At 43.6% G+C, this 13,880-nt stretch overlaps 1 protein-coding gene across 9 annotated transcripts in view; it reads right to left on the bottom strand.

Annotated features, from left to right (window-relative positions):
- Nucleotides 1-13,880, bottom strand: part of ctnnd1 (catenin (cadherin-associated protein), delta 1) — an 87,526-nt gene that overhangs the window by 62,123 nt on the left and 11,523 nt on the right. For all 9 annotated transcript variants that reach the window (XM_088075302.1, XM_088075303.1, XM_042485091.2 and 6 more), the window contains 6 exons: nt 13,619-13,693; nt 13,362-13,487; nt 11,636-11,922; nt 11,420-11,510; nt 11,118-11,308; nt 173-428 (listed from right to left, as the gene is read on the bottom strand). In XM_088075302.1, coding sequence (XP_087931428.1) covers nt 173-428; nt 11,118-11,308; nt 11,420-11,510; nt 11,636-11,922; nt 13,362-13,487; nt 13,619-13,693 — 1,026 coding nt within the window. The remainder of the gene's footprint in view (nt 1-172; nt 429-11,117; nt 11,309-11,419; nt 11,511-11,635; nt 11,923-13,361; nt 13,488-13,618; nt 13,694-13,880) is intronic.

Below are 13,880 nucleotides of genomic sequence, written 5' to 3'. Positions count from 1 at the left end.
TTCCCTGATGTAATAATCTTGTTAAGTCTGATCGATCCAACCATAAACTGACTAGCTAATCGACTGATCAACTACCTCAGCTAATTGCTTTTAATTAGAATCTATTACAAGCTACATGACAGTGGATAGGAGCTCCAGTTATGCCTTAAAAATACATGCTTGCATCACTTACTTTATCATTCCTATAGGTGAGATGCTGCAGGTATGCAGCTGCATTGCTTCGGACGGGGTCCAGCCTATAGTTCAGCATGGCGATAACCTCTGGCAGCTCTGGTTGACGCCAACCACCAGGGCCGGGTCCTTTCCTTAGAGTGCTGTCCAATGAAGCCATGCTACCTCTTTCGCCGTGGGCTAGCGGTGCTCCTCCTCCCCAATAGTACATGTCCCCTGGACCACTCATGTCGCCATCCAAGGTTCCCTCGTAACTTCTGAGGAGGGAGGAGCAGAATGTTTATGAATGTTCACACTTTTTGACAAACTTCCATCTGTATAAACAGAAAGCAGAGAAAGTAAGTGTGGATAAAACAGTTTTTCCAGTAGTTGATAATGAGAGCAATGATTTGAAAACAAAAATAGTATACATTAAAGCTGCAAGCAGCAATGAACAGGCCCTCGCACCCCCACACAAGTCAAGGCTACTGCAGGGACTCTGAGTGATGCAATCATCCATTTCAGTGAAACTTGGAAAAAGTATGTAGAGACTTTGGACCCTTGAGGGAGACATTTCACATGGTGAATTACTTCCTTTGGACACACAAAATCTGTGGCTTCTCGGTCCACATCATTTGTCGAACAACTTCATGAAAATCAAAGTATAGTTGTAGTACGAGCTGTCCTTCCTGTTGACAGTGGGTGGCTCAGTAAGCATCATATTAAATGACATGTTGATGTGTTAAGGGCTGCAGCCTGACCCCAACTGTGAAATCTGGGGCCAATTGGTCGATGTAAAGTGAGGTTACAACAACTTCCTTTTTGGTGGCCACCACTGGGTCTCCATGGCAACAGCGTTCATGGAAAACCTATACTTCAGAGGGCGGCATCATTAAGGTCTTAAGGGTTTTGTCACCAGATTTAAAGTCAATCGTATATATATATATATTGCATTCCATCAAAGAAGAAAGCATGTAATTTCCATGACATTTTATGTTGCCAATAGAGGGCGCTAAAAGTAATGGAAATGGTTGTCATGTAGATGTGTTCAGTGTACAGTCATCAAACGTGAAGTTTGGTGAAGATTGGACCATGTCCCTGAAAGTTTTTAACTACTTCCTGGTTAATGGTGAGAAATGGAAATGATTGAAATAGAAACAACCACAGGATGTGATGAAAACTCATAAATGTAATAACTTTTGACATCACAGGCTTTCTGAGAGGATTTTTAAATTTTGAAGTCAATCACATGAAATCTGTAGCAGAAGATCGAAAAATTGCAAGCCCTGAAAATGGCCAAAAATACTCCAAAATTGCACATTCAATTCAAAATGTCTGACTTCCTGTTGGGTGTAGGGTATGGGTCCAAGAAGATTTTTTGTAGGTCTTGGGCTGTTACACGTCTTTCAAGTTTTGTAGCTCCAGGTGAAATGTACTGCAGGGGCTGCTTTATTGAAATCTGTAGGAGAGTGCTACAGAGCCATTTTGGCACATCAGTGCAAAAAATAAATCCTATCAAATATCACATTTTAGGACTTCTGATGTGTGTGCTAAGTTTGGTGAGTTTTGGTGCATGCCTCGCCTCTCAAAAAGTGCTTCCAGTTTTATGGCGAATAATGCGCAACTTTGGCAACAGCGTTTGATGAAAACTCAAAAGCCTCATTTCTGTGCATCATGAAGGTTTTTACATTATTCTAATTGGATATGAGGTCAGTTAAGTTAACCTGCTAAAGGTGGAAAATCAAAGAGTAAAAAAAGTAACTTCCTGCTACTAATAGGTGGCGCTACGAGTAAGATTCCAAATTGCACTGCAGATGTCTTCAGGCCTGAACTCATCAAATTCTGTGAAATTTTGTAAAGATCTGACCATCTGGGGCGAAGTTACAACAGTTTTTGATGTCATATCGAAACATCAAAATTGTCCGCCTGACTTCAGCAACGCCTTTCAATGAAAACTCTGTGTGAAACAATGAAACAATGAAAAGCATCATCAACGTCTTAAAGATTTTTTGAGACCATTTTGAGATCAATCCGGTCAACCTGCTAGGAGCTGGACATCTTACTGTAAAACTTTGCCTTTCTTGTGCCAATAGGTGGCGCTCTCATTATCACTTACAATTGTCATATAGATGTGTTCAGGACGGGACTCCTATCAAATGTGAAGTTTGGGTCACATTGAGCCATTTACAGCAGAGTTACATACCACTTCCTGTTTACTTCCTGGTTCATGGCAGAACATGCAAATTAGATGCCTCATACAGATCACACGGTGTGATGAAAACTCATGATTTGAATAACTTTTGCTGTCAAAGGTCTTATGAAGGTAGACATAACATTTGAAGTCAATCTGATGAAAGCTCTAAGACAAGTTCTCAAGATTACAACCCCTGAAAATGGCCAAAAATACAGCAAAATTACAACTTCAAATCAAAATAGCTGACTTCCTGTTGGTTTTACGGTATGGCCCCAAGATACTTTTTTGTAGGTACTGGGGTGTTGCACAGGCCTCCAAAGTTTCACACCTCTAGGTAGAACGTGCTGCGGGGGCTGCTTTGTTGAAAATCAGTAGGGGCCACAACTCATACATTTACTCCCACCCACGCACGAAACCATTAAAATATCAAATTTTTCAACAGGCCTGATAAGTCTGCAAAGTTTCATGGCTTTTTGAATATATTAAAGCCCTCAAAAAGGCAATTCATTTGAGAGAAATATAATAAGAAGATGAAGAAGAAGAGGAGGAAGAAGAATTCTTTCAGTTTCAAGAGGGTCCTCGCACCGTTCCGTCCTCGCATCGTTTGGCGCTCGGGCCCTAATAATAAGAATTCCTCCAGTTTTATTAGGATCCTCGCACCACTTTGGTGCTCAGGCCCTAATAATAATAATAATTTCTTCAGTTTCAAGAGGGTCCTCGCACCGTTCAGTGCTCAGGCCCTAATAAGAATTTCTTCAGTTTAAAGAGGGTCCTCGCACCGTTCAGTGCTCAGGCCCTTATTAGGACATTTTGACAGGTGCCTGCTCCTGCGGCAAGTACTAAGTAAATATGTAGTAAAAGTATTAATAACAGTAGCCATATCACTGAGGTACATCAGCTGCACGCTGTGTGTCTCTACTACATAGAGCAGGTACTTTATGCTTCAAGTACCATATACTGCAAGAAATAAAACCTACCGGTACTGTCTACTACATTTATTGCCAACTACAGTTACAACATACTGCTTGTACCGCAGATGCACACAACTCACACATGCCCATCTTTGTGTTTGGATTACCAATTAATATGCAACAAACAGCTAGAAACTTGGGAGTGGTTTTCGATCACAATCTAAATTTCAGTCAGTACACATAGGGTGTCATTCAGTCCTGCTATTTACAAATCATTACAGGATGCAAGGCGTGAGGCTTAACTGCGTGTGACGATGCCAGCCGGCTCCTCAGAGTGGGTGGGGTCTTAACTGTGTGTGACGATGCCAGCCGGCTCCTCAGAGTGGGTGGTCTTCTAATCAGAAGATAGGCAGATGCTAGTGTGAGAGACGGAATGCTAGCGTGAGACGTCGCGAGATTTGTGCGTGATTCAACATGGCGGCGCCCTTCTGAATGTAAACAGCTCAGCTCAACCCCCAACGTCAGCTTATACAAGCCCAATAATTCAGTTAAACTTACTGTTACACGTTCTCCCCATTCTGCAATAAATCTGTCTGATAAATCCTGGACGAAGAGACCGTGGAAAGCCTGCAGGATTACGTTGACGAGTGCTATTACAGACTCGTCATGGGGAAGGCAACCGACACGCCGACTTCCTCCTCAAAGAGAAGCCGCTCGGAGAAGTCTCCAAGTGCCACCTCGTCGCCCGAAAGAGACTACGGAGACATCCCAGACTCGATAGATACAAAGCTAAGCAGCTTTGACGCCCGCCTGGCTCTGGTGGAAGTCCTCCACAGAGAGTTTCAGGCGCTACGTGAGCCTCTGGAATTTAGCCAGCAACAGGTGGCCTCGCTAGCGGCTGAGAACGAGACCCTGAGGGGCTCAGTCAAATCGCTCACCGAGGGTATGACGAAGCTCTCCGAGGATAACCAACGGATGAAGGAGTCCATCCTCGACATTCAAGCGCGCAGCATGTGAGACAACCTGGTTTTCTCCAGGATCCCAGAGCGGGCAGAGGAAGATCCGGAAGCGTCCATCAAGGAGTTTCTCCAGAAACAACTGAAACTCCCAACGGACACTGTGAAGAACATCACCTTCCATCGGATCCACCGCCTTGGAGGGAAGAGACCAGACAGCCGGCGCCCGAGACCCATTGTTGCGAAATTTGAACACTTCAAGCAAAAGGAGCTGGTGAAGAGCCGAGGCAGGGAGCTAAGAGGAATGGACTTCAGGGTGAACGATCAATTCCCCAAGGAAATCCTGGAGCGCCGCAGATGCCTGTTCCCAATCAGAGAGAAATTTATCGACGGAGGATCCCGGGCTATCATCACTGTGGACAAACTCTACGTTAATGGACAGCTGTTCCGTGATCCAGAAGTCACTCCTTGGCTCTACTGAATGAACGTCGTCTACCACACTTAAAGGTAGTCTCCGAGTAAGGTAATACAGAACACAGAACAATTCCTCCACTAATTTCCTTTTGGGCCTTTATTAACTAAAATCACAGTGCACGTCTCATAATGTACTGTTTTCCTTCCGGTCTGTTAATCTGTATATTTGTGTTACCTGTTCTGTTTGTTTTGTTTCCTGTTGTAGTTGTTGTAATGTGTCACCACTTATGCTTAAATCCATCGTGTTTCAATGATGCTCAGTCCGACTACATATTTTACAAAGATACACTTGTCACAGACATACACACGCACACATACAAGAAAACAAATATACAACAACTTGTTTATGCAGGTTCCTCAGGAAGGCAGCTGCACACATCTAACACACACACACACACACACACTCACGCACACGCATGCACGCACACTCACGCACACGCACGCACACACACACACACACACACACCTCCACTTATCTAAATTAAAATTTACACTCAATAAGTTAGTTTAGATATGAACACGTTACGGTTTGTCACTTGGAATGTGCGTGGAATTGGATCGCATGAAAAAAGACTCAAAATTTTTGAACACCTTAATAACCTTCAGGCAGACATTGTTCTACTGCAGGAGACTCACACATCCAAAGTAGAACATCATAAACTTAGTTCATCACAGTTTCCTCACACATACTTAGCTAGCTATAATACCAAACAAAGAGGCGTAGCTATTTTAATTAGTAAAAAAATAAATTTCACTTGCAATAACACTACCACAGACCCAGAAGGACGATTTATAATAATCAATATATCAACACATAATACAGAGTTATGCATTGCCAATATATATGGTCCAAATGTTGATGACCCCTCCTTCTTCCACAGCTTTTTCACTGCACTTTCGGCACACTCAGACACAACACTTATAGTGGGAGGGGACTTCAACTTGGTACTTAATCCAGAATTAGACAGACTTAGCAGAGCAGGTAGTCATCGCCACTGGCAATCAAGTGATATAATAAAACAATACATGAGTGATTGTGGTCTCTGCGATGCTTGGCGCTCTTGTCACCCCACGCTCAAAGAATACACCTTCTTCTCACCAGTCCACCACTCTTATTCCCGTTTAGACTACTTTTTAACAAGTAACTCAATTATGATGGACATCTCTGACACACAGATTCACCCTATCACCATCAGCGACCACGCTCCAGTCACTCTAACAATCACTAAGAAAACAGTCACACCACCATCTAGACATTGCAAATTTAATACATCATTGCTTAAAGACCCAGACTTTATTAAATTCTTTAAAAAAGAGTGGACAATATTCTCTGAAACAAATGACCTGCCTGACATCTCCTCATGTGTTCTTCTGGGAGGCGGCAAAAGCAGTCATGCGAGGTAAAATAATTTCTTACTCCACATACAAGAAAAAAAAGGAGAAAGCTCTTGAAATAGAATTAGAACAGCAAATTAAAGCTTTGGAGACAGCTCATGCCGCCTCCCAAGATAAACATTTGTTCAGTGAATTGAGAAAATTAAAACTGAAACTAAATGAATTACTTGACAGAAAAACACAATTTCAGCGACAGAGATTACGCTTGGAGAACTTTGAACACAGCAACAAATCCAGTAGACTCTTAGCAAACCAACTAAAACAGAATAAAGAAAAAGTAACAATTTCCTCAATAAAGAACTCTGCTGGGAAAACAACCTGTGTCCCAGAAGAAATAAATAACACATTTAGGGATTTTTACAAAAACTTGTATTCATCACAAATTAATCCGTCAAACTCCAGCATAGATGCTTTTTTAAGTGCAGTTGAACTACCACAATTAAATAATGAACAGATCATGGTTTTGGAATCACCTATTTCAATAGAGGAACTTCATGAAGCCCTCCAGCATATGCTGAACAAGAAAGCCCCAGGACCCGATGGTTTTTCCCGCAGAATTCAACAAAGAATTCTGGCCAATGCTCACACCAATTTTCAACAGAATGGTTGCCGAAATTAAGGAAACTTCCATACTCCCTCCTAACATGAACTGTGCAAACATTAGCCTCCTCCTTAAACCAGATAAAGACCCATTACTCCCATCTAGCTATCGTCCAATATCACTTATAAATGCAGATTTAAAAATCATTTGCAAAGCGCTGGCTAGAAGAATTGAAAAAATAACACCTCACATAATACATCCTGACCAAACAGGATTTATCAAGGGCAGACACTCTACAAATAACACACGCAGACTAATCAATTTGATAGACTACTGTAATATTCACAACAAGGAAGCCATAATAGTCTCATTAGATGTTGAAAAGGATTTTGACCGGGTGAATTGGAAATTTCTCTTCGCTGCATTACAAAAATTTGGGTTCGGAGACAACTTTCTATTCTGGATCAAAATATTATACAGTTCACCCAGTGCTTGTGTCAGAACAAATGATCAAACTTCTCCAAGCTTCAATCTCCAAAGGGGCACCAGGCAGGGTTGCCCACTCTCTCCATCCCTTTTTGCCATATTTATCGAACCACTCGCAGCTGCAATTCGGCAAAATAATAATATCAAAGGGATTCGAACAGCAAATGTGAACCATAAGATAAGCCTTTATGCTGATGATGTACTACTTTTCCTTCAAAATGCACAAGCCTCTCTCTCTGAGACAACAGCACATAGACAAATTTTCCTCTATTTCAGACTACTCTATTAATTGGAACAAATCAACAGTCCTACCTATAAACTCTAATTTCAAGAGCGGGTCAACCGCCCCACTACAATCAGGAAACATTAGATACTTAGGTATCAACATTTCCACCAGGCTGTCTGACCTGACACGGCTAAATCACATTCCCCTACTTAAAACAATAGAGGATGATCTCACTCGGTGGAGGAATCTGCCCATATCGCTTATGGGAAGAGTGGCAACAGTTAAAATGATGGTCCTGCCGAAAATAAATTATATCTTCTCAATATCCCCTGCTTGGTCGGGCTGGCCGCCCGGGCATGGGTGGGTCCATGTTGTCCCGGCTCCGGGCCCCTGGCCGGGGGCTTGCCGTGCACGGGGTGTCAGTGTCCTCCTGGCCTGCTCCCGAATGGCTGGTGGGCCTCCGTCTCGGGTCCTCTAGTGGCTCCCTTGGATGTTCGGGTGCGGCCCCTGGGCCGGTAGGCCTGACTCCCTGTTGGCCAGGTGGGGACAGTGATGGGGGTAAGTTTCAGGGCCAGTCAGGAAGCTGGCCACATGGGGACAGCCCCCACTGCCTCTGTCCCTGGTCCTGCAGGGCTGGACGGGTGGTCTGTGGTCTGGGGGTGTGGCGTCAGTTCTGCTGCGGGGGTGTCGCCAGTGTCTCTGGGATGGTGGTCGGCCTCTCTGTGCGGGACTGGGCTGGGTGGTTGCTTGGGCCCTGCTGCTGTGTGGCGGTTGCCCTGCCGGGGGTTTGGGTAGCTCTGGGATGGTCTGGACACTGTCTGCGCCTGTGGAGGGTTTGGCTTCTGACTGGGCTGGGGGCCTGCTCTCCCCGGTCTCCCTGGGGTTTCGCCCCTGGCTGAGGTGGTGGCGGGGGGGCGTCTTCCCCACGGGGTATATGGGTTGGCCAGGCGGTGGGCTGGGTCGTCATGGTGGGCGTGGCCCGCCCGTTGGGGCCGGGGTTGGGGGGCTCTGGCCTCTCTGGTGCGTGTGGGCTCCCACTTGGGTCGGGCGGGTCTCGGGTTGGTGGGGCCCTGTGGCTGTGGGCTCAGGTCGTGCCGGGGTTGGTGGCCTTGGGCTGGGCCAGGGGGCCTCCTATCCCTTGTCTCTCTGTGGGCTTCCCCCCGGCCTGGGGGGTGTTGCCTCTGTGTTCCCTTGCTTGTTCCCCCTTGGGTGGGGCGCGTGGCTGTCTCTGGGGCACGTGGTGTTGGGTCTGTCGTGTTATGGGGGGCTGTTGGGTGCTCTGGTGGCTTAGGTCTTGGCCTGCCTGCCCCTGGGAGTTTGGGGGGTGTTGTTACGGCCCACCCCATCAACTACAAACCACATCCAATGACAAACTCTCACACACACACACAGCACACACAGCACACACACACACAGCACACAACTGTTATACAATCAGACACGTACAACAGTTACAAATATGGATGTTATCCATGTCAAGGTTATATTGGGTAAGTATTTATGCAGGCTGGTTTTTTTTGGTTTTTGGGGGGGGTTCTTTTGTTTTTTTTATTTATTTATTTATTATTTACTTCATTTATTTATTATTTACTTTATTCTATTTTTTTTTTCTCTCTAATTACTTACTTTTTTTGTTCTTTTCCTCTTTTTTTTTTACTTACACATTTCCTGCCTGCTTCCACTGTTAATACTGTTGTAAATACTTGCAGCTGTCATTATTGTAGTTAGCATTGTTGTCATCGTTTTCATTGTCGTTGTTGTTGTTATTGTTGCTGCGGTTTCTGTTGTCTCTTGTGTCTTCCCCTCCCCTCTGTGTCCCCCAACCTCTCTCTTTTCTCTCTTCCTATCCACTCTAACGTTGTGCTGTCCGGTAGCCTTGCCAATAAATCTCAGTACGGACTGCAACAGGAGGAAGTATGTCAGACTCCTCCTTTGCAGAGCAAATCTGTTATGGCACCTCAAGGCATCCAGACCTCTCATACTGCATGCCTAAGCTGCCGAACAGGACAGGTTAAAAAAAAAAAAAAAAGTACCATATACTGCAAGAAATAAAACCTACCGGTACTGTCTACTACATTTATTGCCAACTACAGTTACAACATACTGCTTGTACCGCAGATACACACAACTCACACATGCCCATCTTTGTGTTTGGATTACCAATTAATATGCAACAGCTTGAAACTTGGGAGTGGTTTTCGATCACAATCTAAATTTCAGTCAGTAAACATAGGGTGTCATTCAGTCCTGCTATTTACAAATCATTACAGGATGCAAGGCGTGAGGCTTAACTTCGTGTGACGATGCCAGCCAGCTCCTCATGTTTCTGCTTGATTTTTATGCTGAGCGCCGAGCTTTGTTTACCCTTCCCCATTCAGAATACTAGGGCTGCACCAAACGTTTATTTTTTTATTGATTAATCTATCGATTACTTTTTTGATGAATGTATCGATTATTTTTTCTAATTGATTTAACTATTATTTTTTTATTACTCAATTATTATAACAACAAATTCACAGAAAATAACATTTTAAAACGCTGCAGAGCATTATTCCCCAACAAAAATAGCCCAGTCTTAACTGGTAATTTGTGTTTTACAGTCTGATATGATAAGTGTAAGAAATAAAATTAATGCAAGAGCTTGTTCCAGTAAAAGGAATGTAGTGCAATCTACATTTAACAGTCCAACAGCAAAATAAATAAAACAATGTAAAATACAAGTCACTTTTAGGACGCGTAACAAAACAGTTACTCTTTGTTACATTAACAAATCTCAAATCTAGCAGTCCAACAAAATATCTTACAGTAAAATTAGTGCAATTTGAATAACACTAACTTTTCTCAGAAATGATTATAACTGGGCCTGAAGGTATATCGCTACCTGCTATTATGAGTGCTGTATTTTCATATTTATAAGCACATATTCCACTCATTTATGAAGTTATACAAGCTCCTGCACAGCTGACAACCCCGTCCTGTGAACGTTTCAAAACAAAAAGCATTGTATCAGCAAGTGAAGGCATTCTGTCCACAGAGACATAGTCAGATAGCTTTTGTTTTGAAAGGGAAGCAAGAAAGTCGAGGTAAAACAAACATCTTTGTATTTCCTAATCTCCATGACAGAGAGAGATTTTAAACTGCAGTATAAAGTGGTATAGATGCAACAAACGAGAGCGTCACGTAAAAAAACGGTGAGCCACCGTTTCTCTAGATGTGCTGCAGCTGACACGCAGCTCAGACGTACCTGACAAGCGCTGCGAGCAGCGTGCACGCTCTAACTTGATAACATAAGCGCCCAAACAAAAACAACACACCCACACACCCATCTCTGCTCAAACTCTCATTACGCGCACTGTATGAAACGGTGCGACGCGCTGACGCATGTTAACTGAATCAACATATTTACGTAATCGATGACATTGACGCGATGCCCCAGCCCTACAAAGTACAACCCGTCTGCGCCATGCTCCGCACCTGGCGCCCAGATTATCCACCGTTTAACAAGCAAAATGGACTTTGGCACGCCCTAAAAACATTTGCACCATGCGCTTTAGACCATGCGCTATAGATCGTCTAAATAGGGCCCATAGTATGCCCGTAGTTTACACTTCAGGCATACTAAATAAATTCAATATATTTTCCCTTGACGTCCTCTTTTCTCTAAAATATAAATGATCGTGGAAGGGACATCATTGTGTGCATTCCTTGGACACATAAACATCACTTTCAAAGATTGTGGTGGCCCTGAAACACAGATGAGTCTCTGCAAAAATACTTAACTTACCCAGTCCTGCGTGGGGGCCCATGGGAGAATGCATGATGGTTGTGGGGTACGGTGCTGTATTGTATTGGGTGTCCCATGCCATAGTCAGGCTCATCATAGCCCATGCTGTGCTGATCATCCTCCAGACCATATGGCTCTGGGACAAACCTGGGGATCGAGGATAGCTCGATGGCACTTCCCATACGCCCAACCTACACAGGGACAGGGTCCAGAATAATAGAAGTTACAAGCTAAATGCTGTGGCAAAAAGTATCAGCAGATCAAGTAAAACTCTGTTTCAACAAAGTGATACAATGACATGCCTGTGGCTGAGCAGCATAGGGGTCCAGCTGGTTCCTGCTGGGGGCTCTGTAGCTTGGATCCAGGGTTCTGTACCCATCTGGATGGACTGTTCTGGAGAGGGCAGGAAAGTTGAGAGTAAATTAAGGAAGAGATGCAATTATGGGCCATATTACCCTGTGGCAATAGCGTTTATCCTACATCAGCTGTGTGGACATGAGTTTTAACAAAAACTATACCTGTAGCGATTATCCATCTGAGCTGCCCTACTATGGCTTGCGTAAATCTCAGATGGGGGTCCAGTGCGGTAGTCGTCTAGATTCCCTTGCGGCCCGTAGTGGTAGTTGCGGGGCACAGTTTGAGTGGGGTAATCCATAGGCAAGCCACCTCCAGGTCCCTGTCTGTAGACCATGGGTGCAGTGTAGCCACCCATACCTGTCAATGAACCTCCACCATCCAGGGAAAATGTGTCCGACACTGAAGGGATGACTGTGCGAGTGGTGGTGGTCGTCATTACTTTCTTTACCTTTAAGGACAAAACAGGGAGACAGGAGACAAGATTCAACAGGTAATATTTACAAGTTTGGCATTATGTAATTTACACTTTAAAGTTAATACGAGATTCAATCTTAACAAAAAAAGTCTTATGCCACACAAAACTGTTCTTCCGTTGTCAGTTTTGTAATGCTCGCTTAAAGTAATAGCTCAGATTGATCAGATAGATTTTTTTAAGTGGGGCTGTATGAGATACGTATGTATAGTCAGTGTATTGCATACAGCGGCTGGCGGTGGGCACACTCCCTGTTTGCAGAAACAGAGGGGGTGCGCAGACCACAGCTCAGCATTTACACTGCTGTATAGAGAGGCTTGATATCCAAACATATTTTAACCATTTTAAAAAAGGCTTGCTTAAAAAAATCAATGTCAGTCTAAGCAGACTCTGTGCTGAGAGCGTTATCAACATTTTACTTCTCCATCACACAGCATTTTCTTTTGGCTACATTTTCTTAACTGTATAACTTCAGCTGTTTGATTCAAACTCTCTGCAGTTCATGGAAGAGACAAAAAATACTAGAGTGATTATGGCAGCGACAACAATATGGGGTTCACCTTGAAGACAAAGGGATACTTCAACAAAACAGAGTACAGAGAACTTTTACAAAGGCAGACTGAACAGGCCGAAATGAAACAGAGCAAAAGTTATTTGTGAACTGTAAACAGAGAGCTGCTGCTGCCTGGACTTGCTAACAACACAAGTTCAGAATATTAATGGATCAGAAGGTGTAAGCACTTCACACTTTCCTGCTTGCTTGAGTCATTTCATATATTTGTAGGTTTTTAGTATACTTTGACCTGATGATTGGGTTCAGCAGTGCTCTCCAGTGTCTCTTTTGTTTATTAGCTGGTGGTTTTATATAATTCTCTTGAGAGAATGTTCACTGCAAATGCAGAACTGTCTCAGACTTGCAGGTTTAAGTCTATATTCAGTGCAACTTTCTTTTTTTCCACTTTTTCTGCACATCTCAGAAAAAAACATCAACGTGAAATCTTTAGAATCGCAAAGTTTCATTTCAGTCATGTCATGTAAGAGTCAGTAACAGCATTTTCTGACACAAACACCTGACCAGCGGCTTGATACAATGCAAGGCTCTTTTGGCCTTATGTGTAGGAATACAGAAGTTATGCGGTTGAGAACATGTAGTGCCAAAGGAAAGGGTTTGTGATGGTGAGGTAGATATAGATTTTTTTCTGTAGGCCATTTTTAAAGTGGCTTAATCGGATTTTCATATCAACCCCTATACATTAGTGTAATTCTGAGCTTTGAGGTGCGCCCCGTCTGTTTCTGCATACCCGGCTATTGTATGTTGTACACTGAATATACATAAGTATCCCATACAGCCCCACTTAAAAAAATCCCAAACTATCCCTTGTAACAAAGTTTATTTGTTATTTAACTCGTGTTACCGTAGTTTCTGTGCATCGCGTGGTCCCATCTTCACTGGCCTTCACAGAGACAACAGGTGGTGCCTCCTGAGGATCTTCCTCCACTGTGTATGTCTCCTGCACCACCTGGCCAGGCTCCATCCTGAACTGCATATGCACACAAATTTCAGAGAGAAACTCACATGAAGGTCACACATGGGATAACCATGTGTGACCTTCAAACCATACAATCATTAGGAATAAAATAGCTGAGAGAAAGGGATCTGAAAGATGCTTACGTGATGTGTCCCGTTGATGTAACTCTCGTTCAGTGTGAGCCTCTCTATGTCTGCATCACAGAGAATGCGGCTGTTCTGCAGGAAGGACAACACACACGAGAAGATCCAACACACATAAAGGTAAAGAAAAGTTTGAATGACATGCACATCCAAGTGTGCAGTAGAGTGGGTGCTGGACATAGAGGATTTACTTTTGCACTTCAGCCCTATCACAAACCACTGAATGGAACTCACTTAGCCAACAATCCTATGAATTCAATGT

This window comes from Plectropomus leopardus, chromosome 3, assembly GCF_026936395.1.
Source record: "Plectropomus leopardus strain MGB_pleo_1.0 chromosome 3, ASM2693639v1, whole genome shotgun sequence".
NCBI classification, from domain to species: Eukaryota; Metazoa; Chordata; class Actinopteri; order Perciformes; family Serranidae; genus Plectropomus; species Plectropomus leopardus.
This window is presented reverse-complemented; position numbering and strand designations above follow the sequence as displayed.